The following is a 23,303-nucleotide window of genomic DNA, read 5'->3' on the forward strand; positions in this document are numbered from 1 at the left end:
TCCAAATCCCATCAGACACTTTGTGCTGGATATCTATATTTCCTCCCCGAGAACCAACGGCAAGATGTTGATGCAAGCGGGAGAAAAACAGAAAAATATGTCTCCCCATCTGGTGGGCTGGAGCCTCTGCCAGGAGATCTGTGGTAAATACACACACACACACACACACACACACACACACACACGTGCACAAACACACTCTTTTATTAATTTGAATTTGCTCACTGGAGTATCTGTTTGATTAACTTGATCATGAGAGCTGTGGGAACATTACAGTTAGTCCCAAATCAACCCTTGCCTCGATGTCCAGAGACCTTGACTTGGCAGTTGTGTTCACAGTCCCATTATGTGAAGGTCTCTTCCAGTGGAAGACGTGCCTTTGACCAGATGGATAGTTTGCTGCCTCAGTGTCGTTCCAGCAAGGCTCGTAGGATGTATGCTAGTTCAGGAAATGAAACATATATTTTCTATGTCCTCCTGTCCCTGGACCAGAGCACCTTTGATTTCAGTCTGCAGTAAATCTGAAGGCAACAAAGTGAGCTGACTTTATAAATGTCAGAGAGAGGAAAAAAGAACTTAAGCTTCCTGATTTCTGGCCTTTTTCATTCAGATACAAAAACATGCTGCATTATGTTGGAATTTTCTTTATACAAACATCCAACAAAGTAGAAAATAGAATTTTTCCATGTGTGTCCTCTTCAAACTTCTACTGACTTTGTTATTCTTAAAACTTCAGTAGTCCTTCAGATGTTTATGTGTCTGATTACAAATTTACGACAGGTCTTTGTTAAAAAGAAACTTTAGTTTGCGTAAGACTTGGCATCTAGAGAAGACAATTCCCATGAAGTACAAGCTTAGACAATACTGTGTCTCAGATAGCAAGACGAATGTCATGGTAACTCCCACTATAAAATAGACATCTCTAACATATAAAGCCACACAAATGTGCTATTACTTCCGTGAATAGAAAGGAATTTATGGAATTTTAGAAAGGAATTTATGGACACATCATGGATTAAGTTACATTGTTATAATGTATTGCCGTTACGTCAGTTTGAAGGCCCATTGAACTGCCAGCAATTAAGTTTGTACTACATTACTACTGAGACACCAAGAGGGATGTTATCTCAACTCTCATTGTCAGACTGATAAACGTGTCTATAACATACTGTACACACAGTGACTAGCCAAGGCAAATATGTGTACCATATGTCTGCACTCAACTCACACTTGAATTTGCATTTTAAATTGTATTTGCCCTTAACTGTAAAATACCCCTCCAGTTCAATAACACAGACTAATGCCCACCCCATCTGCACATTACCTCCAACCTGTCAGCTGACACTCTGCTCAGACCTGAGTTCAGGTCAAGTTCGTGTTTCATGGAGAGTTTTGACGGGAGTAGAAAGCGGCAGAGCAGAGGTTAGCCAATTACAAGCCTCTCCTCCGAGGAACTATTTTTGGTTTTTCTAACGCGCAAATACCTGAGTGATTGCAGCTGAAGGTTGAGAAACCACTCAGGAAGGAGCACAGGACAATGTGTAGAAGCAGAACAGAGGAGAAGAAAGCCAGGGTCCAATTATAGGAGCATGCACAAATAATGACGGGGTCTCGAGGAACAATCTTTAACTACAATGGATGTTTATCATTCAGGCAGCACAGTTGAAATGAGAGAAAACTGCTGTGCACTTTCCAAGATCCAGCCTCAGAGTATACAGACAGTAGATATTAGCAGTAGCTTCTAGACCAGGTTGTCAAGTTTTTTGACATAAACTGAGATACTGTGGCAGTTGCTGTTTAAAATTGTTCAGATATAACTGCAATGCTCTCTTGTGCAAGAACATTGTGAAATTGGTTGAGAGAGGAGCTATACCTACAAACATTCTTCTCCACAGAAAAATGTAATTGTTTCTAAACATCGCACTGCTGAACTGCTTATGCCGGGTGGAATCTAAAGGTTGGACCGCCCTTGTTGTTGTATCCTGAAGCTGTGTTGCAATCCTCTGGGTGGAAGCACAGTATGGTCTCAATCAATTAACCAGTGGCAACAGAAACTTTCCAGGGGATGAGAGGAACTTAATTTGCGACGTTTTTAACGGCACACAGAAGGGACACAAATCTGACGCCTGGGGGGGGGGGGGGATCTTCAACTTCATGTGATTTTTTTAAACAATGGGCTGTGCTTGGTTTTGTTTTCGTTCGTAGTGAGAGGAAAAGAGAGAACGAGACAAAGAGAAAGACAGAGGTAGAGAGGCAGAGAGAGACAGACAAAGAGAGAGAGAGAGAACGAGGGAGAGAAAGACTGAGAAATAGAGAAAGGCCCAGAAAGAGAGATAGAATGTCTAAGATGATGTCTTGAGTAGTACTCTATTGCGGGTGGACATGCTTGAGGCTATGAAGTCGCCATGTGGCTCTGTTGGTATGTGCATGGCACACAGTCGGGGGCGTTGTCCATGTCATAAGACAGCAAAGCTTGGCCTTGCAAATCAAATGCAGGGTCAGACCATGGGGCTAAACCACCTCGGCTCCAAATACAAAGTGTTGTAACGTGACTGTTAGGCCACTTTTCGCGATGAGGCATCCTCTTTGGATACTTTGCTAGTAAGGGCTCACTGTATCCAGGGGACAATGTGATCCAGCTGAGGACAACGCCTCACTCCAGCTCTGCGTACCCTCTATCCAGCTGAGAGCGGTCGGGGCCCATGGTTGGCTATTACACCCCAATGGAAGACTAGGATGTGAGAGTACTCTGTTCAGTCGAACGAGAGATGATGAGACTACAGCTGGGCCTTGGGGAGCGCAGTTGTGAAAACTGAAGCTCCCCCTTCTGGACAGTACAGAAACATAAAAAGGCATTTGTCTGATGTGTCAGATGGTGTGTTATCAGTACAGTTGAGAAGTTTCACAATGCACAAATCAAACTGTTAGTCAGTCTGTGTAAGAGTAATTATGCTGTTTTCGGGAATTTCACAGTTAGCATAGCTAACTCCAGTAAAATCCTGTCATCATTTTTTATTGAACTAAACCCTACAGACTTGGCTATGAAAGGAAGTGGAATACTTCAGGTATTCAATAGCGTTGCAGGTAAAACCTGCATGATCCAAATTTCAGAGACAAATATTGTTTAGGTCATTGTGTATTTTTGTATGTGAAGCACACATTGTTGTGTACTTACGTGTAGCACATTGAATGACCACGGTGTATGAATTCTGCTATATAAATAAACTTGTCTTGCCTTGTGACTCTAAAGCCTCAGCTCTGCCTCATGCCCTGGAAGGTGCTTGTGGTTTGAGCCGAGTGGTGTTCTTCTTTTCTAGGAGGGTGGGGGGTCCTTCTGGGTTGCTGTTAACCTGTTGTACTAGCTCTCTCATGCACCCTGAAATGCTATGCAAGGAAATCAGACCATTGCTTATTTTCTTTACCGCTTAACTTATTCCTGGGTATCCCTAATTGAGCACAATTACACCATGCATGCATGGCTTCAGTTGTTGTTTTGTAAGAACATCTGTGTGTGTGTGGGTGTGTGTGTGTGTGTGTGTGTGTGTATGTGTGTGTGGTGTATGTGCAGTTAGAGCTATTTAAGTGTGTGTGTGTGTGTATGTGTATGTGTGTGAGTGTCTGTGTGTTTGTGTGTGTGTGCGTGTGTGTGTTTGTGGCATCATGCCATGTAACAATCAGCAAGTCAATAATTTTGGCATCTTCTGCTTTTGGCATCGAGATCCAGATATGTGTTGGTCATTTCAAAAGTGCAATTTCTGCCTCTTCTCAGTGATTCTCGTGTTTTAGAGACCACAGGCAGTCTTCGTTTCCGTGACTCATCCAATAACATCTTGGTTATCACCACAGAGATCACAACAAAAACAAGGACTGGCACTCATACCGGTAACGGCAAGCATTAACCAGGAACCAGGTAGTGAGAGGAGGCCAGAGAAGGGGCTGCTGGAAGCAGAGAGAGAGAGAGAGAGAGAGAGAGAGAGAGAGAGAGAGAGAGAGAGAGAGAGAGAGAGAGAGAGAGAGAGAGAGAGAGAGAGAGAGAGAGAGAGAGAGAGAGAGAGATAGAGAGAGAGAGAGAGAGAGAGAGAGAGAGAGAGAGAGAGAGAGAGAGAGATGAGAGTGGAGATAAAGATCTTAAGAGGAAATTAGTGAGAGTAGGCATCCTTGTGGAAGGCACTGAGTGGAGTTGGAGTGCTCTGAGGACACAGAGATGAAGATTAGAATGAGGGAGAAGCCGCAGGTTCAGAATTGATGACCATTGGGGCCACCATGGCTGAGAGTAGACTGTCTACAGCTGAACAGGCAATGTCCTCCTAGATAGCATTGATACAGCATTAACACATAACAAGGTTGAATTGAAAAAAGAGAAGATAACTGAATATGTCTGAATACAGCTGAACTTGGCCAATCTGTGGAGTTGTGTGGATGGTCCTTTGCCCAAGAGCTAAGGGAAGTCCTTTACCAAGTGTTGACATTGTTAATCTCTGAAGTGCTAACCAGGAGCCAATGTTTTATGATATGGGGTATTTCCATGTGTGGACTGTGAAGCACAATGCTGGGAACAAAACAACAACATCCTGTTCAAACATCGCCATCTTGTGTTTGAAAGGACGTAGTGTAGTCAGAGCTGGATCCAAACACCTGACAGGCCTTCATCAGTATCATTTTATCTCTGTTCGTACCTTTGATTAATTTAAATGAACAGCATTACATTTGATTGCAATGCAGTGCATTGCCTGCTTGAATAGTGCTCCATGTAGCCTCATTTCTCATCATCCTTCACTTGTACATTACACGGATCATAATAAACACTCAATACGTTTCAGTAACAAGTTTCCTGTCAGGGAATACCGGCATTGAGCACACCACAAACAACGGCTGTTTATTGACTCAAACCTGGAGAGAGCAGAGCAGCACTGTTTTCCTTCATGCAGTCACTGGGCCACATCAACACAGGACAGCAGGTCTCTCAACCACCCACTGGTTAGGCAGCAATGTTTTCACAGGGAAGGATAACAATGAGGATATCTTCATTTGCCGGCAGAGTGCTCATCTGTACACTCATTTACAACGGATGTTACTTAAGTCGAAGTGTTCTTCAACAGATAGTGATCACAAAGTACACGTTTCTGTGGTGAGCCAACTTTGATACAGTCAGGTCGTTTAGTTCCAAGCCGGTTGGCCTCCGAGAAGGAAGACAAGTCCCTTTGTCATCCCAAAGCAAAGAAATACAGGACCACAGTCTGCGCCAGGTGGGTTAGCATCGGTGTAGGTAATCATCCTCTTGTAAATCTATGGTCACGAGCCGTGCTGGGTGGGCCGGGGGAGAGAGAGCCCTCATGGCCACGCAGACCAGAGCTGAACCTCCACCTCCAGCCATGTCTTTCATAAATACCACTGTCTCATTCTCCAAACACACTCAGCGTTCCCTGCTAGAATGGTGGTCTAGGAGCTCTCTGTGGTTTATAATTAAAGTCGTTACCATCAGATAAAGCCCCACACATAGTTTAGGAACAGATTTCCTCTGAGTAAGCAACAACTCAGAGAAGATTGATAGAGGATTGCAGAAGTGCACTGCGCTGTAGGGACATTATAGTGTCAGGTTACCTGAAGCAGTTCTCCCTCTCGCTTTCTAGCCCTCACCCCCCACCCTTTATCTGTGTCTTTGTTCCAGCAGTTCTAATTCTATCAGTCTGACAACAAGAACAAATATGTTATTGATCAAAAGACACATTAAGAGGACATTTAAGAGGTTCTGAATGCATTCTGCTTTTCAGAACGGATTCAGTTGACATGCTGCATGTTTCGATTTAGAATTAATGCATCCAGCCAGAGAGAAAAGCCACTGGATAACAGATGATCAGTCAGATCACTAGACACACACTAACCATTCTGGAATTCAAAGGGACCTGCACAGTACCGTGGGTCTGATCAACTGTCTTAATCCTGACAGGCCTTAATTAATGCTCCACGGGTGCGTATGTGTGTGTGCATACCTGCATGTCTGTGTGTTTAACAGTCAGCAGGCAGAGACAGACATCACTGGGACACACAGCATACCTCAGACACTGCTCAGAGGGACACATGTGGAAAAGTACAACACCTCTCTGTTCAAATCCTGCAGAGAGAGAGTCAGACTTACAGACAGACAGCCACGTTAATACCAGAGCTTCTATAAATCTATCCTCTGTCTGGTGTAGTTCATATGGTCACATGTCTACAGCCTCCCTGCATACTCTTTTTGACAGTCTGCCTGCCAGTTTGTCTGCCTCCCAGCCTGCCTGCTTACCTACCTACCCACCTACCTACGTACCCACCCACCTACCCACCCTCCCTCCCTGCCTACCTACCTACCTACCTACCTACCTACCTACCTACCTACCTACCTACCTACCTACCTACCTACCTACCTACCTACCTACCTTCCTACCTCCCTGCCTACCTTCCTACCTCCCTGCCTACCTTCCTACCTCCCTGACTGCCTTCTTACCTCCCTGACTGCCTGCTTACCTCCCTGCCTGCCTACCTTCCTACCTACACTGTACGTGGCAGCTTGAGGAGTGCGCTCCTGGCATTTTCCCCGTCTGTGGCTTGCCTCTCTGTCTTCAACACTACTGCTGGCTCTGCTCCGCGCAACAAATTCCTGGAAAACTTGTGTCGACATGTGAGGCAGCCGACAGTTATCCAGTTTTTTTCTTTGAACAGCATAAATAACTCAAAACAACACCTTTTTTTTTTGCTAAGTTGCAAAGGAATATACTTTAAATAGAAGTGTTGAAAATATATCTTACAAGGAAATGGTCCTTTGGATTGGCTGAGATAAAACTCACGCCTTGACCCAGTCTGAAGTTAAATCAACATTTGCATGATGAGCTCAATGGAAGGAAAGAGTGACAAAAGTTTTATTGAATACTCTTTCGAAATATCTTCCATTTATGAAAAGAGACATGCATGGGGCTCTTCGTTATAGTCTAGTATTTGTTTTAGATATGAAATCTGTAAAAAATATACATAAAAAAATAAACATAATATTGTAGTTGCTTTGCAAGTTTTCTTAAAAACACTTGCAAACCCATAACAACTTAAAACCCTTCCAGTCGTGAAAAGTTGAGTTTTTATTTGACATGTACTCAGTGAGTTCACTCCACTGTTTTACATCTGCATGAAACATAACAAATGAATATGCAATGAATTTGAGCACAGTTGACTAATTAGCAGAGTATCAAGAAAGTCCAAATCGTGTGTCTGAATCAAAATAAACACTGAAACATGATTTGAAATGTCACAACAAAAACATGTTTCAGTCTGTAAAATAATCAAACAAAGCACTGACAGGAACCTCCACAGTGATTTACACAGACCAATTACACACAGTCCGACTGGGAAAGGGTCGTTTAAAGCATAGAGCTGTGTTCAGTCAAAATCTGTCGTTTAATATGATTTAGATTATCCCTCCTTTAACCTGGCTCACAATCATGAAATAAAAACAACGAAATATCTAGATGTGAACAAACTACACAGACTGCCTGCGCAAGACAATACGCAAAGGATTCTTCAAGGTTCAGTCTACTACAAAGGTTTCTTTGCAGTGTGTAGTCACTGTCATGGTAACAATATTAAAACTATGAACCCTCTGGCGTGGAATGGTCTGGTAATAAAACTGGGTACATTGGCAATAAATCACAGCGATGTCATCTCTCAGCGTGTGCTCTTGCTTCGTATCATCCTATGCTTACTTGTAGCACAGATCACTACACACACCTGCATGCACACAAGCAAAAACACAGATTCTTCTAGTCACAACTGCGGACTTGACCAAAGGAGAAGGAATGGTGCCGTTGCTTGTAAAGAAAATCACTGTATTCCAGAGCACATCGAGTGGTTTTTGTCTGGGGAGTTCGGGGGAAACACACTTCAAAGTGATAGATAACAAAGAGTGAAAACTTGGAGACAGAAGGTTTTATTCTCACAAAACAAGCAACAAAACAAGAAAGTCTGATCTGCCTGTCATATAGAACTTTGACAGAGGGTCATGTCAGAGGAAGTGTGCTTTCAAAAAACAACATTTATCAACTCAACCACACAAATGTCTGGGTCTATTGGATGTGAAAACAACTGGCCATTCTGCAGAATATTATGACTACACACACCAAAAGCTTGATTGAAAGTGCATTACAAAAGCCCTGTATATCAAACGAATAAACAAAATATAATATCATACTTTCTTTATACTGAACCTCATATAAAAAAACACAAAACATTCTCTTTTCATCTACAAACTACTCAAACGAATAGAAACAATGTTAACATATGGTTTACACTCCCATATCCAAAGTGCTTTTAAAAGAGATGGTAGGCACGTTCCTCATGTTACCACAATGAGTAGTCTTGTTATCGAAGGTTTATAAATAAACAGTCTTTGGTGTCAACCAAACTCATCAGCATCCAGCAAGTTGGTAGTCCTTGGACAACCCTGGGATTCCCTTTTTTCAAATTGTCATTGATACAAGAAAAGCTGTTCTCCATCTTGGGTATGTTCAAACGCTAAAGTCCATTTGTCTAAATTATGATTTGTTATATGAAAAATATGGCACTATCACTTTAGTACTGTATAAATCATAGCATTTGAATCTGATATTAGTCCTAGCTAACTTCATTCAAAGTCTGTGTCTTAGTGGCACTTAAATCTTTGGTTACAACTGCCACCACAGTAACATGACTGACTCTGTGTGCTTTACAGCAATATTTACAGCTTCTAATGACAGATTGCAGCTCATTTCTCTTTGGGCCTGACTAGCTCTTGGCTTGAAGTGAGAAAATATTGGTTCAGGTATTAATCTGGGTCAATGGACAATTCTAAAGGTTCAAGGTGGGGGAATTTAGTGTAGTGGTTTGAGAAGGAGCTCAACAATCTGTACCAAATGCTGAGAACCTTGAGGAAAAAACAAGTCTCCCGCTAGTCTTCTATGAGAAGTTCCCCGACATTCTGTTCTGGAAGATGAGAATTGGGGTACAAGGTGATATTCAGCATCCCACTCAGCAGAGCTTACTCAGCGGTAGATGTGGGGTCCAGAAGAGTAGGAGATCCAGCTGTCAGGTTTCTAGAACCCATATGGATGGAACCTCACTCTCTCAGTGAGCTCAGGGACCACGTACAACAGCTCCCCTGAAGAGTCAGCCCGGAGGACTCCAAGATCAGACAATGTTCTCCCAGGGCTCTCCTGTTCAACAACTGAAGTGTGGAAGCTTGTTTCTCAGAGCGTGATTCTAGTTCTACAGAGGAGACTCCCAACTCCTCACGTTTCTGGGGTTGCAGATGGAGGTCTCCTAGTGACACAGGCTGAGCTCCTTCCTCACAGAACACTTCTTGCACTGCACCACGCAGCACCAGTGGAACCGGCACAGACAGTTCTCCTCAAACACCACCGTCTCCTCCCTGTAGCCGCGCTCACAGCACAGCAGGTCACAGCCACTCACGTCCATGGCGGTGCTGTTGCACATGCGGCCCCTCGTGCCCAGTGAGCCTGTCTTGCGGTTGGGCAGGCAAAAGTCAGGTGACTCCGCTGAGTAGATGAGGTCCTGTTTGTCTGGGGGTTTGATGTTCTGGCCCACCGGGATGAGGGTCTTGCCGTCGTTGCCGCCCATCACTTTGGAGGCACCGTTGAAGCGCTCCAGCAGGCGGTCGCCCACCTCCCGAAAGTGGGGCATCTTCTTCCAGCATGTTCTGAGAGTACAGGAGCCAGACAGCCCATGGCACTTACACTCAGTCCTCATGTAGTTCTTGACCGCCTGTGGTGGAACACACAAACGCACCCGAACACACACACACACACACATGAATACGCGCACACATGCACATACACACAGACACAGATAGATAGGTAAGATAAAAGCAGACGCTATTCAGAAGGAATTTCCCCCCTCCTCTCCCTCCTTCCCGCTTACCTTGCCTCTGGCCTTCCTTCATCTACCCTGCCTTGACAACAAACCATCACTCAGCTCTACACTAACCAGGGAACGACGGACGCATTCTGCATGCCTCTGCACTTTAATCTCGTCCTCTCTTTTATCCAAAAATGTGTTTTTCAATATACATCTTCACGGTGGTTATGTTCAAATAGCTGATCCTAATGCTATAATTGGGCTGTCTAGCTACAGCCCAGTCCCTCCTCCACTTTTACCTGAGTCTGACCTTTAGGAGGAGGTTGAGGCTGTGTGACAGACAGTGTATCAAACTGGGACGCATACCAACACTGGAGAAGCAAACACCCAGGACATTTTAAGCAATAACATGTCATTAACTTCTTAAGAGGGCAGACCAGCTCCGAACAAGAGTGCTGCAGTGTCGCTATCTCCTCTTTGTCAACAAGAAGGCCCTCGTCAGTCCCATAATTCACTCCGCCTACAAGTGCATGGAGTGAGCAACAAAGGAAAACGTTGCACATTTACAAGGAAAAGATATATTAGCAGCTACTTGCCTTAAAGGCTTGAAAACCAAATGGGTGGCACACTTGTGTTTTCTTGTTTCAGAAACATGATTCTTGTTCAAATATCAGTTTACGGTGTTACACAAATATGGCTAGGGGCTATCTCTTTCTGGTACATGGGCAGAATGAGACAACATCCATCTACACAGGCAGCACTTTCTCAGCAATCCTTTTCCCCTTTGCCTAAAACACTGTCAAATGAAATAAAAAGCAATGGGTTGTTTCGATCCCGTCTTCAACAGTAATGTTGTCACCAATTCAAAACAACAGAAATCGTATCATTCCTGAGTTGCAGACGGGGACTGTAGACTTACCAAGCGGCCTGCCTCGTTGTTGTGCAAATCGATCAGCGTTCGGATGTCGCTTTTCCCCTTCTTTCTCTTGGCGTCCATGAACTGCTTGGACTTCTCGTAGCCAAACTCCACGTCGTCCCCACAGCCGCCCCACTCCCACTTGACGCCCTCGCCGGAGGCTGAGGAGGAGGAGGCGGGCCGGGGAGGCGCTCTGCTGCGGGTGGCCTCGCAGCCACACTGGAGCAGGTCTCCCATGCTGCAGGCCTGGGTCACCGCATGGGTCACCCCCGCCGCGGTGATGGCGTACACGAACGCTGTTTCGCGAATGTCTGGGAAGACACACAGAAATCGAAAACAAGCATTTGCAAGAGGGGCGTTATTTGTTCATGTGTTTATTCACTGACCAGTCACTAACGGCGTCATTTTGGAAACGGTTTTCTTCCTGCCGTCAAAGAATGATGCTCTACATTGGCCTACAGGGAAGAGAGGGACCTAGGGGTCACTGTCAGCATGTACAGCTAATACTGCTGCTATCTCTCACTCTCTTTTTCTCTGCTTCTCTCTCACACAAAGCACAGCTGCTGGGTTATTTCTGGCTCAGGGCTTACCCCATAGACCCGGGGGATGTACAACTACAACTGCAAATTGATCCTGTGTCTTAACCTAATGCACAACACAACTTTCAAGGCTGTGCCGTCTTCTGGGAAAGAAACATATCCCGATTAGAACTTTTAATGTAAGAGACTGCTGGTTTCATACCAGTAAAGTATTTGTTTTTAAGTTTAAAGTGTCGCTGAATCCACTACATCTATATATTTGTTATTTCTTCTCAATTTGATTGAAAACCGATAGCTGCAACCCGCCAAACACACAATTCCCATGCAGCAGTGTGTTCAGCTCTGCCTGTATTACATCAAGCAGAGGGAAGGGTGGGGAAGGAGGCAGTTAGCAGTCCATTGTGTCGAAGATGAAATGAATGACTTTTATTTTGTGGAGCTGGAAGACGTGAGAGTGCAGTCACCGCTCAGTCTGGTGCCAATTCCATATCGCATGATTCAGTGAATGGGATTCATTAAATCTGGTGAAACGGAATCGGTGCCGTGCGAGAGGGGCTGCAGACCAGCACACTGTGATATCAATACCAGCTGTCCAACCATCTGCACACCCAAAGATGTCTCCATACCGGCCTGTATGTGTGTGTGGCGACAGTGTGTGTGTGTGTTCATGTGTGGGCGTGTGTGTGCATCTCTCCATACTGGCCAGGGTGTTCGTGTGTGGGCGTGCGTGTGTGTGCGTGCCTCCATTCCAGTCTACAGTTCAGATCTGAACACACACCTGACCTCACAGACTAGCCACTATGTAGATGTAGTTCTTAGGTCCGTGGCCTAACCCTGTTTCTCTCCCTGTCTGTTCCTCCCCATTGACAGAGGGGCTTGAGGGCCTCCAGCGAGCATCCATCTGTCTGCATGGTCGGAGCCCATGCTGCCCTGGACCTGACCCTGCAGCCCTCCCCTTCTCCTGGATCCAACCTGGGGCTGTCTCTCGGCTCTGACCCCCTCTTCTGCTGCCCACTAGACAAGGGGAACATGATATCACTGTATGCTCTTACTATAAGGGGTGGTTGAAAAGTTCAAAAGCAACAGCATTACAAATCAGCAATCCATATCAATGGATGTTTTCCAGTCGTCTCTTTGTTCTAGATATGCAAATGTTTGATGAGCCACAGAAAGTGAAGAGGAGTAAGTGGTTAAGAATTTTTTTTAAATATATACCATATCGAAAGTATCTCTTAATTTGAGCAACCCTCTTTTATATTTTCCTCCAAGACACAAATTCCAAACAAATTTCTGCTGCAGCCTGTGTCTGGGCCTGTCTGAGAGTGCTCAGTATGCCAGAAGGGCCTTCGACAGGAATTAGCAAATATTTTTTTAATACTCTAACTTTGAGTCAATGATGCATGGGTCCCGGGTTTTACAAAGCACTAGGGGACCGCCTGGGCCCCTCTGCGGCACGGCGTGGCAGCAGCTCCAGCTGACACATGCTGATGGGTATGAACTCTGCTGATTGATTGATCTGGCCTGGCTGAGTCCGAGTCAGGGAGAAGCTGAGCTCATGTGCTCTTGAGCACATTACTGCTGCCTGGTTGGCATACCTGCCTTCCACTCTGTTAACCTGAGCCTCACACAGCTACCACAGACAGACATAATCCCTTACGATGCATCAAACACACTCTGGATGTTTCACACACCTACTGTACATTCTGCATCGTATGCTTACACTTGTGGGGATTCGGTCTGGGATATCTGGGGATAAACTGTCCACAGCTGTTAAATTGGGTATTTTCATACCAATGCATTTGGCTGATATAAAACAGCTCTTTGGTTAATCTGCTAAGAGCTTGGTGGACGGTGAAGACACACCTCTGCTTCATCTCTCTCTCTCTCTCTCTCTCTCTCTCTCTCTCTCTCTCTGTCTCTCTCTCTCTCTCTCTCTCTCTGTCTCTGTCTCTCTCTCTCTCTCTGTCTCTCTCTCCCTCTCACTCTGAGAGAGAGAGAGAGCAACACCACATGACTCACAACCACTATCAAGTTCAATAGGGAGACGGGTGAAGGAATGTTAGGAGGGGTATTCTCTCTCTATCAGAGTATCACTGGGTACATACTTCATGGTTGCCAGCTGGGTGCACAGGGGTGAGAAATAACCCAATAAGTAAAGTCATCATTAGAGTTGTGGAAGACTGATTTGTTATTGACAAGACAGACGATTAGTTTGTGATGCTGCACGAAGTGTTCCCGCCGCCCCTTCCACCCTCAGGGGAGCTGTCGAGAGCTGTATTGTATTACCTAATAACACAACCAGGACATTCAACCCTCATTCTATGAGAATAAAACGCAGAGGAAAACAACACACTCCACCTTGATTGTGTCAGATCTGACGCTGGCATGAGCACAATCCACTCCTTGAACCATCAGTGTAATTACAGAAGTACCAAATTGGTTATTTGAACATAGCAGATATCAAGATTATACTAGTAATGACTACCAATGACTACCCAATCTCACAGAGGAGAAGCTGCATGAATCTCATTGCTAAATCAATTGACTGGATTACAAAATAACTTGTTCCTTCTCTGAGAGAACATGTTCATTCATACTTGAACCTTTTCGGACTAGGGTCTTTTCTATGATAAGCATGACTTACCATGTCCAAAGAGGAATGCATGTTCAATAAGTAGGTCATTTTTATTAGGACAGCTACTATACTGCTGACACAGAGGGCTACTCAGTCTATGGTTCAAGAAAATACATGGTGTCCAATCATTTCTCACAGTCCGACGAATCATAAGCATAGAGATAAAAATAGTTTTTTGGTGCATATATTAATATTTATGTTTTAAACCCTGTTTCAATTGCTGCTTGGTCGTATAACTACACATGTTAAAACTCAAAAGCCATTTATTATCGAAAGGGTTCAACTTGAGAATGTATCAGGATGTTTTAGCAGTGTCTATGGACAAGACACTGGCGGTTACATTTCTCCAACCTCATCACTCGGCTTTATAGGAAACCCCAGTGACAGGACTGTCATTTATTGTTTTCTGAATGACAGATTGTGGCTTCAGTCATAAACGAGCGTCTTTCCTTGTGAAGTGCTTCGTAACTCAGAACATCTCTGTATCCACTGCGCACTGAGCACTGCCAGGGAGCGTGGCGCTCTGACCATGACGGACAGAGCAGAAGACAGAAGGAAGAGGGGTTGACAGACAGAGCAACGAGTCACATTCCTAAAGTGGCATAAGAAATGACATGCAGGCTGGATATTTGTTATATTACATTTAAATTAGAACCACACTTTGTGTCTCAGAGCGTTTTCGAATTGCTTCATTAAAGCCAGGAGACGTGTTCCAGCTCTCCCTGCGGCTCCCTCGGTCTGTCTCGTGAGCCCAGCGCGGAGCGGCAGGACAACAGCAGCTTGGGGTTTTTGTGTTTGAAAAGGCGGGAGAAAACAGCCTTCTGGTTATATTTGCGCCGACAAATAGGAAAAGGAGGCAGCTCGTTCTGGCAATGTGGCCGTGTCCATGTGCGGAAGTGGCCCTGTCTTCGCCGGGCTCTCAGCGCTGATAGACGGTCCTTAAAAGCTGATCTGGGTAATTGTGCTGACAATTTTCAATGGAACAGCACTTTAAACCCTTCTACTGTGTAGACATGCTGGAATTCATGATTAATCACCGTTGAGGGCTGTCAGGTTCCAGCTCCTCCGTGAGAGGAGAGGTGTTGTAATACTGACGGTCCCACCTCTTTCCTGCGCCATCCAAGCACAGGCATGACAATCAGCCTCAAAACATCACTCTCAGATCCTCATATACCTGGTGAAAAGTGAGTTTTACTAGCTAAACCACATAAGGTCCTACTCTCCAACAGTTAGATGAACGTAGCTGACAGCTGTCAGTATTCTTTGGCTTTCTGACTGAATCTGGCTCGTCAAACAAAGTGAGATACATCGATGTTTGACAGAAGATAATGTTTATCTTCTAGCCCTTCTGAGGGTTTCATCGTGGTACCAATATCTTCCTCATCCAGCCACCACAGTCTGTCTCAAGTAACCACACGCTATTTAGCTAGGCCACGGAGGATTACAGTTTTGCTGAGGAATGGCTCATAAGGTACCATGAGTTTAGTCAGACACACCACACAGACATTCTTGTAGTCATAAAGTCTTTGAGTGGATGCTTTAATGGACATTTCTCAGCTCTGCTAGCCAAGTTCCTTCAGTGGCAGTGCTGTCATCACTATCAAGATGGCTCATAAAGATTCAAAGAGAGCTGTGAGCATGCATTAGCTAGATAGCTCAATAAAAACCAGGAGAGGATATATACAATTAATATTGGAGCAACTCCCAGTGGTTTGTTGACAAAACACTTCATTGTTGGGTCACAGAGAGTGGTTTCTATGGAGTAATGGAGTAGTCAGATAGTGCTGGAGCAAGGGCCGGGACAACAGACAGAAATGTGCTTGGTAATTGTAGAGTAGCAGGGCCCTACATTAGTTATATTACTGAACTTCAAAGAGATGGGAACATTTTGAGATCAATGATTAGGAGAGGCAATTTCAGAAGATAATTTTGAGAGTGCAATCTGATGCAGAAGAGAGTCAGTCAAGTGTAAATCTGTCTTGTTAAGACACAACAGCTGTCCTTGTTCTGAGTTGAGAGGCCACTGCCTCAGCCTTCGGAGGTCATGGGTTCACGTCTTCAAAATAGACACTAGTGAATCATGAGAGAGATACTTAGATCATCTTTTTTCATAATCACACAGCTTGGAAGAAGATTTAGGGAAAAGTTAGTCGTGCTGAGTAACCATAGATAGGAACAGTTTTGGATTCTGTTTAAACAGAATCAATCCATTTTGTTACTCACCTTGCTGGAGTATTTTGCCAAAGTACTTGTTCTGACTGGTGCAGTTCCAGCGGCGATAGCGAAACTGGTACTGACATTCCCGGACGCCTAGCTTGGCGCCCTTGGCCACCTCGCTGACAATCTCTGGCTGGGTCTGGCACAGCTCTGCCTGTTTGCCAGCGAGGCGCTTGGTCTTCCTGCAGATACTGTTGGGATCCATGACCAGAGGACTGCCCACAGCCCTGAAGAACAGGACACACACACACATCATTCATAGCACCCCTGGGAATCTTAGGTGTATTACCAGAGAGAGGCAGACCTATCTTAATTGCCAGGTTTCTTCACTTGTGATGAAAGACGTCTGTTTACACTTCAGGTAAATTGTTTATTTCTCTCCTTAACGGAAAAAAAAGTAGGCCTCTGGTCCAACACTGGGAGCTTTTTCCAGAGTGTTCCAAACAGTTATCATGACAATGTGAGATCCGTCCAATTTGAGTTCACCTCCACTTCAAAATCTATAATATCTGACTTTACAGATTAGCGGATGTAATCCTCTAACACGTGAACCAGGTGTTATTGTTATGTGGTAGTAGGGAAAGGAGTGTATATGTCTGTGTGCATGGTCTATGTGTCTTAATGCTCGCTCATGCCTGCCTATGTGTGTGTGTGTGTGTGCATATTTGTGCACGTGTGTAAGAACGCCTCACTGCTTTTCATTCACCCCTTGCCGTTGTGTTCCATCTCTATGTCTAATAACTTTCATCTGCGGAGTGAGTTTGTTTTAAGAAGTCAAAGCAGCACTCTTGCCAATCCTCTCTCATGCCGGTCTGATAAGACAAGGAGCCACAGGATACAGGATAGTGGCAGTCTGCACACAGGACCCATCCCCCATCCGAACTAAGTCTATTATTTTATTACAGTGGGGCCATTTATATTTTGATTTAAAATGTCACCCTATACCTCTGATTCAATCAAAATACCATTTATTTTTAGCTTCAAGTACGATCTTTTTAGTTTTATAGCATCATGGAAAAAAGAAGACAGCAGACAAACTGCCAACACACAGTTATCCTCGAGGACAGAAATATATGACAATGGCGAGCGGCGTGGATTAAGCTTACAAAACTTCTCAAATCCACCCTAATAATTCATTCTTCCTGGAAAGGAGAGAACAGTACTGTAACAAGCTCCCATGAAGTAAATTATGTCAACTGTGGTGCGAGGTCCTGATTCCAAAACTCCAGCTCAGAAGAATGGTTACAGTATTCTGACAACCAATCCCCTTCTTCTACCAGTTATTGACGATGTATTGACAACGTCTCCTTGGCAACGGCTTTGGAAAGAACACTCAATGAGCGTGCTCCTTTGAGCAGTATCCATGAAGAAAGAAGAATAAAACCCGTGGCCTTCCCTGCTGTGTCATTGTGGATGTTCACATGTAGTGATTAGCAGGCAGACTCTGCCTCTACAACCACTGATTATCTCTGTCATCACAGCCTCCAAACCTGTGAGCGAGCGTGTCCGGATCAGAGCCATGAAACTGGCTCTTCTCACAGCTTGCAAAAGAAATGACCAGGTTTTACAACAGGAGGTGTAGGCTCATAAAAAAGTAGACTATGTTGGACATACTTTCTCTAGTCCAAGTTCTGTGTCATTGTCAGTGTAAGAAGCGACAATTGACAAAAAAAAAAGTATACTACTCAGGATGAATTAATAATATGTTATAGTAGCCTACTATACAGTACCTTGCTATAAATGCTAATGCTTAAGCTTTAGGAGAGCTCGCTCATACAGTGTTGTGCAGTGACCAGTATTTTAATGTAACTCAAACAGTTGGACTGTCAGCATAGCTGGAGTCAGCATTCTGTATGTAAATGAAGTTTTTGTCTGTATGACCAAGTTGCACTGCAAAATGTACCAGAACCAGCACTGACCTTAAACACATCCCTGCGCTGCCAAAACCACACACAGACATTCATTAAAAGATACACACACAAGGAACTCCAATGTCAGATAAGCAATCAATCTTCCTATTCCTACAATGTCACAGATTCAGCCTCTATCAGTTCTAGTTAAAGCTCCTGGTGGTGATAACATTGAAACAGGGTCTAACCAAAACATCAACGAGGATGTACCGCCATGGATGCAATCAAGAACCTCTCCAAACCCTACCTCGCATGAAATATCAGAAAGATAATAGAGACCAAAATAGAGAAGGAAACAGAGATAAAGAACCACATATCCAAATAATCAGTCCCTGTGGAGCAGCAGACATGATCTGTGCAGGATAAGCTGTTTTTGTAGCCTGGCCGACCTCAGGTTTCATTACCACTCGCACGGCCACAGATATGGGCCTTTATTCACTTTGCGAAACGAGTGAATTTCATCCTCCTTAATCCTCCAAGTATGCTGTATATGAAGTCAGTCACGACAAGGCCAGGGACTAGGACGCCAGCTAGGAAAGGGGGTGGGGGGAGAGAGAGAAAATGAGAGAGAGACACAGAGAGAGAGCTGGAGAAAGAGAGGAAGAGAAAGGGACACTGGGTGAGGCCTGTGGTCCATGGCTTTGAGCCATGGCATAATCTCCTCTAGACTTCAACACTAAATCAAGTGACAGTCTAGGACTGACATAGGCAGCGCCACAGCAGTCTGTCACATGTTGATCTCCCAGTGAGAGGGAAGGAAAGAATAAGAACATAGTACGCAAGTACCCAGCAGGAATCCAACTCAAGTCTCCCACTGTGCCAGCTCCAATTATCTACCAATTCACCAAGAATACATCCTTAAGTTCTGAGTATAATATTGTGCCTTGAAAGTCTCAGACAGGGATTACCTGACTAGCTCTGCCACACAGAGACAAGACTTCTCCCAGTCTGGGAAGCGTCTGGTGCACAGCACATGCTCTGCAAAGGAACACTGTAACATCCTGCAGACTCCAGAGCCCTGGCTGGCTCAGACATCTCGCTCTTCATCTCATCTTTATCTGACCACATCTCTCTGATCCTTGATTGTACATCTCACCACTCTCAGACAAAAAAACAAAACATGTATTGCTTTTTGATTCGTGAGTGGGGACAGATAAGATCTAGTATAATTAAGTGCTTTTCAACTGGTGACTGATGTTTCAACTGGTGCGGAGCAGAAGCAAAGGGCCAGGGTTGGGGCTGGGGGGGGGCTATGCTGGCTCTGGCCCCATTCGGCCTGGATGATTGGGACTGACGCTTGTGCATGTGCACCTGTGAGGTTAAGACACGCTCCTCACTGCCTGCCATGCCATCCTATGCCCCACACAAACAAAACACAAGACACACAAAACTATCTGATGGGGATTTAACACCCAGCCTCGTGTTCAATGATCAGTTAGTATCTGTCATTAGACCAAGAAAACACTATCAAGAACTACTGTACGTTTAGGCGGGAAGGGTACACATGAACACACCCACACACACACACACACAGCATATAACTACTTGTGCTGAACCCTGTTTTAGAGCAAAGGCATTCCACACTCCCTGAATCTCACTGCTCAGCACCCGGCCCAAATGATTAGACTCTAATCAACAGAGGCTCTGAAAGGACAGGGTTATCTCTAAGCGTTTCATCTCTCCCTCTCTCTCTCTTTCTCTCTCTCTCTCTCTCTCTCTCTCTCTCTCTCTCTCTCTCTCTCTCTCGCCAGTGATATCCTGTCTGAATGACAACTATTTGCCTTTAAAGAGAAGACGGAGGGAGAAAGAGAGAAGTGATGGTATGTCGAGAAACTCTCAACAGAAAGCGTCATTGTCCTGTCCGTGTCTGCCAGACCTACAGGTGTGCACACCTTTAGCCCACCCTTCTAGGTCTGTCTCAGTGTAGCAGAGGTGGTTCAGTGACCCATGCACTATTGATGAGTGGCTTAACCTTGCCTGTGACCCGAGGACATGCATTATCTCCCCTAGTTTTAGCTCAGCAGGCCAACAACATGCAGCCTGAGTCTAGGCACTGTTGGTCATACCAGTTCAGTTATTATAGGTGACCTTGATAGAGATGGAAATGTGGGGGGGGAGCTCGAAAAATGCTGAAAGGGGATGTGATCTAAACATCCCCCTGCAGATGAGTGTGTGTGTAGAATATGTTATCAACAGATCTCTCCCTGTCTCTCTGACTGTCACACACCTCTGAGCGCTGAACACGGGATTGTTTTATGATGACATATCCACTGCCTCAAGGTCCACCTGAAATTCCAACTCTGACCCCTTTCATACGTCTGCTTTTACAACAGGCCATGCCAGACCTCAATGAGGTTCAGCATGCAAGACCACCGTAGCCCTGCAACCCTAAGACATTTATCTCTATTAATGTTGGTTTCATTTTTAGTTGCAGTTTAAATACCTTTTAAATTGCATTTAGAATGTGCTCAAAAGTTGTTAGATAAATTCAAAACTAAATTATTGTTGATTGTATATCATAAAGATTTTTTTCAACACTAAATAATAGGCAACTAATATTTCCCAGGGGGTTAGGAGATTAGTACTACAATAAATTATTCAAATGAATTACGATGATATTATCTTAGACTAGTCCCTTGGTATACTACTGCTTTAAAAAGTAAATGGGAAAATGCGTCTGTATATTGGATAGGCTACTGGATGACATGTTTAATTCAAATATATCAGAAAAAAACGAGTTGCCGCTATAATCGTTTAGTTGTATTAATATCTGAGGTCACACTATTAAGAAAACCCCTTACTAACACATTTGCTACTGCTATCCAATAGCACGTGTCAATTATTAATGTACCAAAGACTTACCACCATAGTCCGATGATATTGACAGGACAAAGAAGGATGAAGAATAGAGCAAGTTGAATCCGAGATAATGGAATCGTCATGATGAGTGTATCCTTGAGAAAGAGCAACAACAACTCTATATCAAAGTTCCAAACCGAGCACCGCCTCTCCCAAATACAATTAAGGTGTTGTTTGTTTTTCATGGGATGTCTCGCGGACTCGGTCGACCACACTGCAGGAGTCAGCAGCACCGCCAAATGCTGGTGCGCAGGAAACCCGACGGGATCTTCTCCGGTCTCATCACTAACGTTTGATAACTTGGTCAGAGTATGGCGATTTCCGTCATGGAATGCGTTAACCTCTTCATTGTCGTTTCTCTGGCAAACAATTTCAAACTTTAAACCCCAAAGGAAAAGGTGACAAAAACCTTGCGTCTTACACCCAAATTCCGATAGCACAGCGATTTTAATCTGGCAGCAAGGATACTGGAGCCTGAGGGTGATGGAATGGAGCCAGAGCCAGGGCAGGGAAGTAAACCCCAGAAGATTCCAGGAGGACTATCGATGTTGACGTTATGGCGCAAAAGCATTAACTGAAATTGGCCTCAGTGTCATCGTTTTTTTTTTTTTTTTTTTTTTGCGTAGCTCTCACGCATTGAAATAGGATGACGGCTATTTTTCTATACTAAGGCCACAGGTAGGCGTCGGCAGGCAGGCGTAAACGTTGTCCTGCTGTCTAGTTTTTTTTTTTTTTTTTTTTGCCCTGCTCTCTAGTATTTAAGTGAAAATGCATTTGCCTTGGTTAACAGATGCGCTCATCTTCAACCGTGACGTCGCTCCGGGCCAAGTGAAATCCTCACTGTCACTCAGGGAAAAAATGGATAATTACTTGGAAAAGCTTGACTGATTACAAACTGTTGAAACCGAGGGTGGGGGAGAGGCAAAGAAACATTTTCCCGAAGTGTTTACAGTAAAGAAATCACAGCCTATGGAATTATATGAGCTCTTCACAGGTGTTGCAAATACCTCTCCGAGTTGCCATTGTTGATTAGAGGAACATGCAACTAGTAGGTGGAAAAATACTTGGTTGAACAATAACTTGGACAAAAAATTGACAGTAAAATTACATTTCCATCTACTGTGTTTTGTTTTAGGGAAAGTGTTTAATTAACATTATTATTATTATTGTACCTCCTGAATTTCACATTAACGGCAAATACAGAATAAATATAAAAAATAATGTCCTACATTCCAGCCAGCAATTACTGTTGTCTTATTTACCTGTAGGTTTATAAACGTAATCATTGCCAAAATATCTCTGTTTCCACTATTATTCTTGTAAATGAGAACACCTGCTCTGTGCTGAGTTAGCACTCGTTTGATTATAATAGTGTCATCACTGCAGTGGACTGTGGCTTCACACTCTTGCCAACAAAAGGGCAATCCATGTCCATGTGTCAGGCATGTCTTGCATAGGTAGGATTACCACATAACCCCTTTATTTGAAGTGGCCAAAGGCACGCATTGAAATCCAATAGCTGTGCTCTGTAGTTGCCCATCAAAAGATCAACCCACTACATTCCTGGACAGTGATGCAATCAATCACAACACAAACACACGGCTCATTTTACAGCTGCAAGTCTCATCTGCATTTATCAACAACCCCCTGCCACTCCCCTCCCTCCTCCTCCCCAACCCCACCCAGAATCCAGGAGTGATAAGTGCAGATTTCTTTTCTGGTTATCTCATGGTCAGGTCTCTTTGATTCATATTCCATTGTTTCCCACCAACATCAAAGGAGGAATTTGAAACACATCTCTTTATGCTCCAGGTGTTTCAGTAAAACTTCAGTTTATCATGGCAAAAGAGAGTAGTTTAACTGGATTTATAGATTTTTCCTGCTACTAACCTCAGATGAGAGCCAAAAACTAATTTGGGACATTTTCACTCATCAGGCAGTTCATGATTGTGGGGTCAAATTTAACACCAAAACCATAACAATTATTTCTCTTTTTTTGTTCTTATTAGTCTGTATTGTTCTGTGTAAGCACAAATTCACATGACATTGGTATGATTGTAGCTAGTTATTTCCCTTAGGAAGCTACATTTATTGAGAAATTATTCCAAAAATGCATGAATACGTGACTTACTACTTTTCCACAGGGAATTAGAAAGAGATAAAGAGTTATAGTTATAACACCATAATTGTGAATGTGTGTGACAACATTGCTCAGGGTATTCTCTCTTTCTCGGTATGGGAGGGTATGTTTTGTTAGGGAGGGCTGATTCTTCATACTTGGCTTAAACTTTATGGACAATAAAGATCTGATTTCAAAGTCCAGCAGGGTGTTGAGCCTGGGGTCTTGGCTG

At 44.1% G+C, this 23,303-nt stretch overlaps 1 protein-coding gene across 1 annotated transcript; it reads right to left on the bottom strand.

Moving 5' to 3' along the window:
* Positions 1 to 7,197: 7,197 nt before the first annotated feature.
* wnt6b (wingless-type MMTV integration site family, member 6b) lies at positions 7,198 to 21,381 on the bottom strand. The gene is made up of 4 exons (XM_084689380.1): positions 20,956 to 21,381; positions 16,190 to 16,410; positions 10,796 to 11,103; positions 7,198 to 9,783 (listed from the first exon to the last, which is right to left on the bottom strand). Exons 1-4 carry the CDS (start codon positions 21,135 to 21,137, stop codon positions 9,322 to 9,324), a joined length of 1,173 nt encoding a protein of 390 aa, XP_084545506.1. The 5' UTR covers positions 21,138 to 21,381; the 3' UTR covers positions 7,198 to 9,321.
* Positions 21,382 to 23,303: the final 1,922 nt, after the last annotated feature.

Source organism: Hypomesus nipponensis, chromosome 23 (assembly GCF_054491055.1).
Source record: "Hypomesus nipponensis isolate SF chromosome 23, ASM5449105v1, whole genome shotgun sequence".
Classification (NCBI taxonomy): Eukaryota; Metazoa; Chordata; class Actinopteri; order Osmeriformes; family Osmeridae; genus Hypomesus; species Hypomesus nipponensis.

What these genes read in the sequence shown, in the direction of transcription:
- wnt6b (XM_084689380.1), bottom strand. Translation starts at nt 21,137, where the DNA reads ATGAAAAACAAACAACACCTTAATTGTATTTGGGAGAGGCGGTGCTCG. An exon ending in AATATCATCGGACTATGGTG is followed by an intron (nt 16,411 to 20,955) that starts GTAAGTCTTTGG and finishes CCTGTTCTTCAG; the next exon opens with GGCTGTGGGCAGTCCTCTGG. An exon ending in ACAACGAGGCAGGCCGCTTG is followed by an intron (nt 9,784 to 10,795) that starts GTAAGTCTACAG and finishes GTTCCACCACAG; the next exon opens with GCGGTCAAGAACTACATGAG.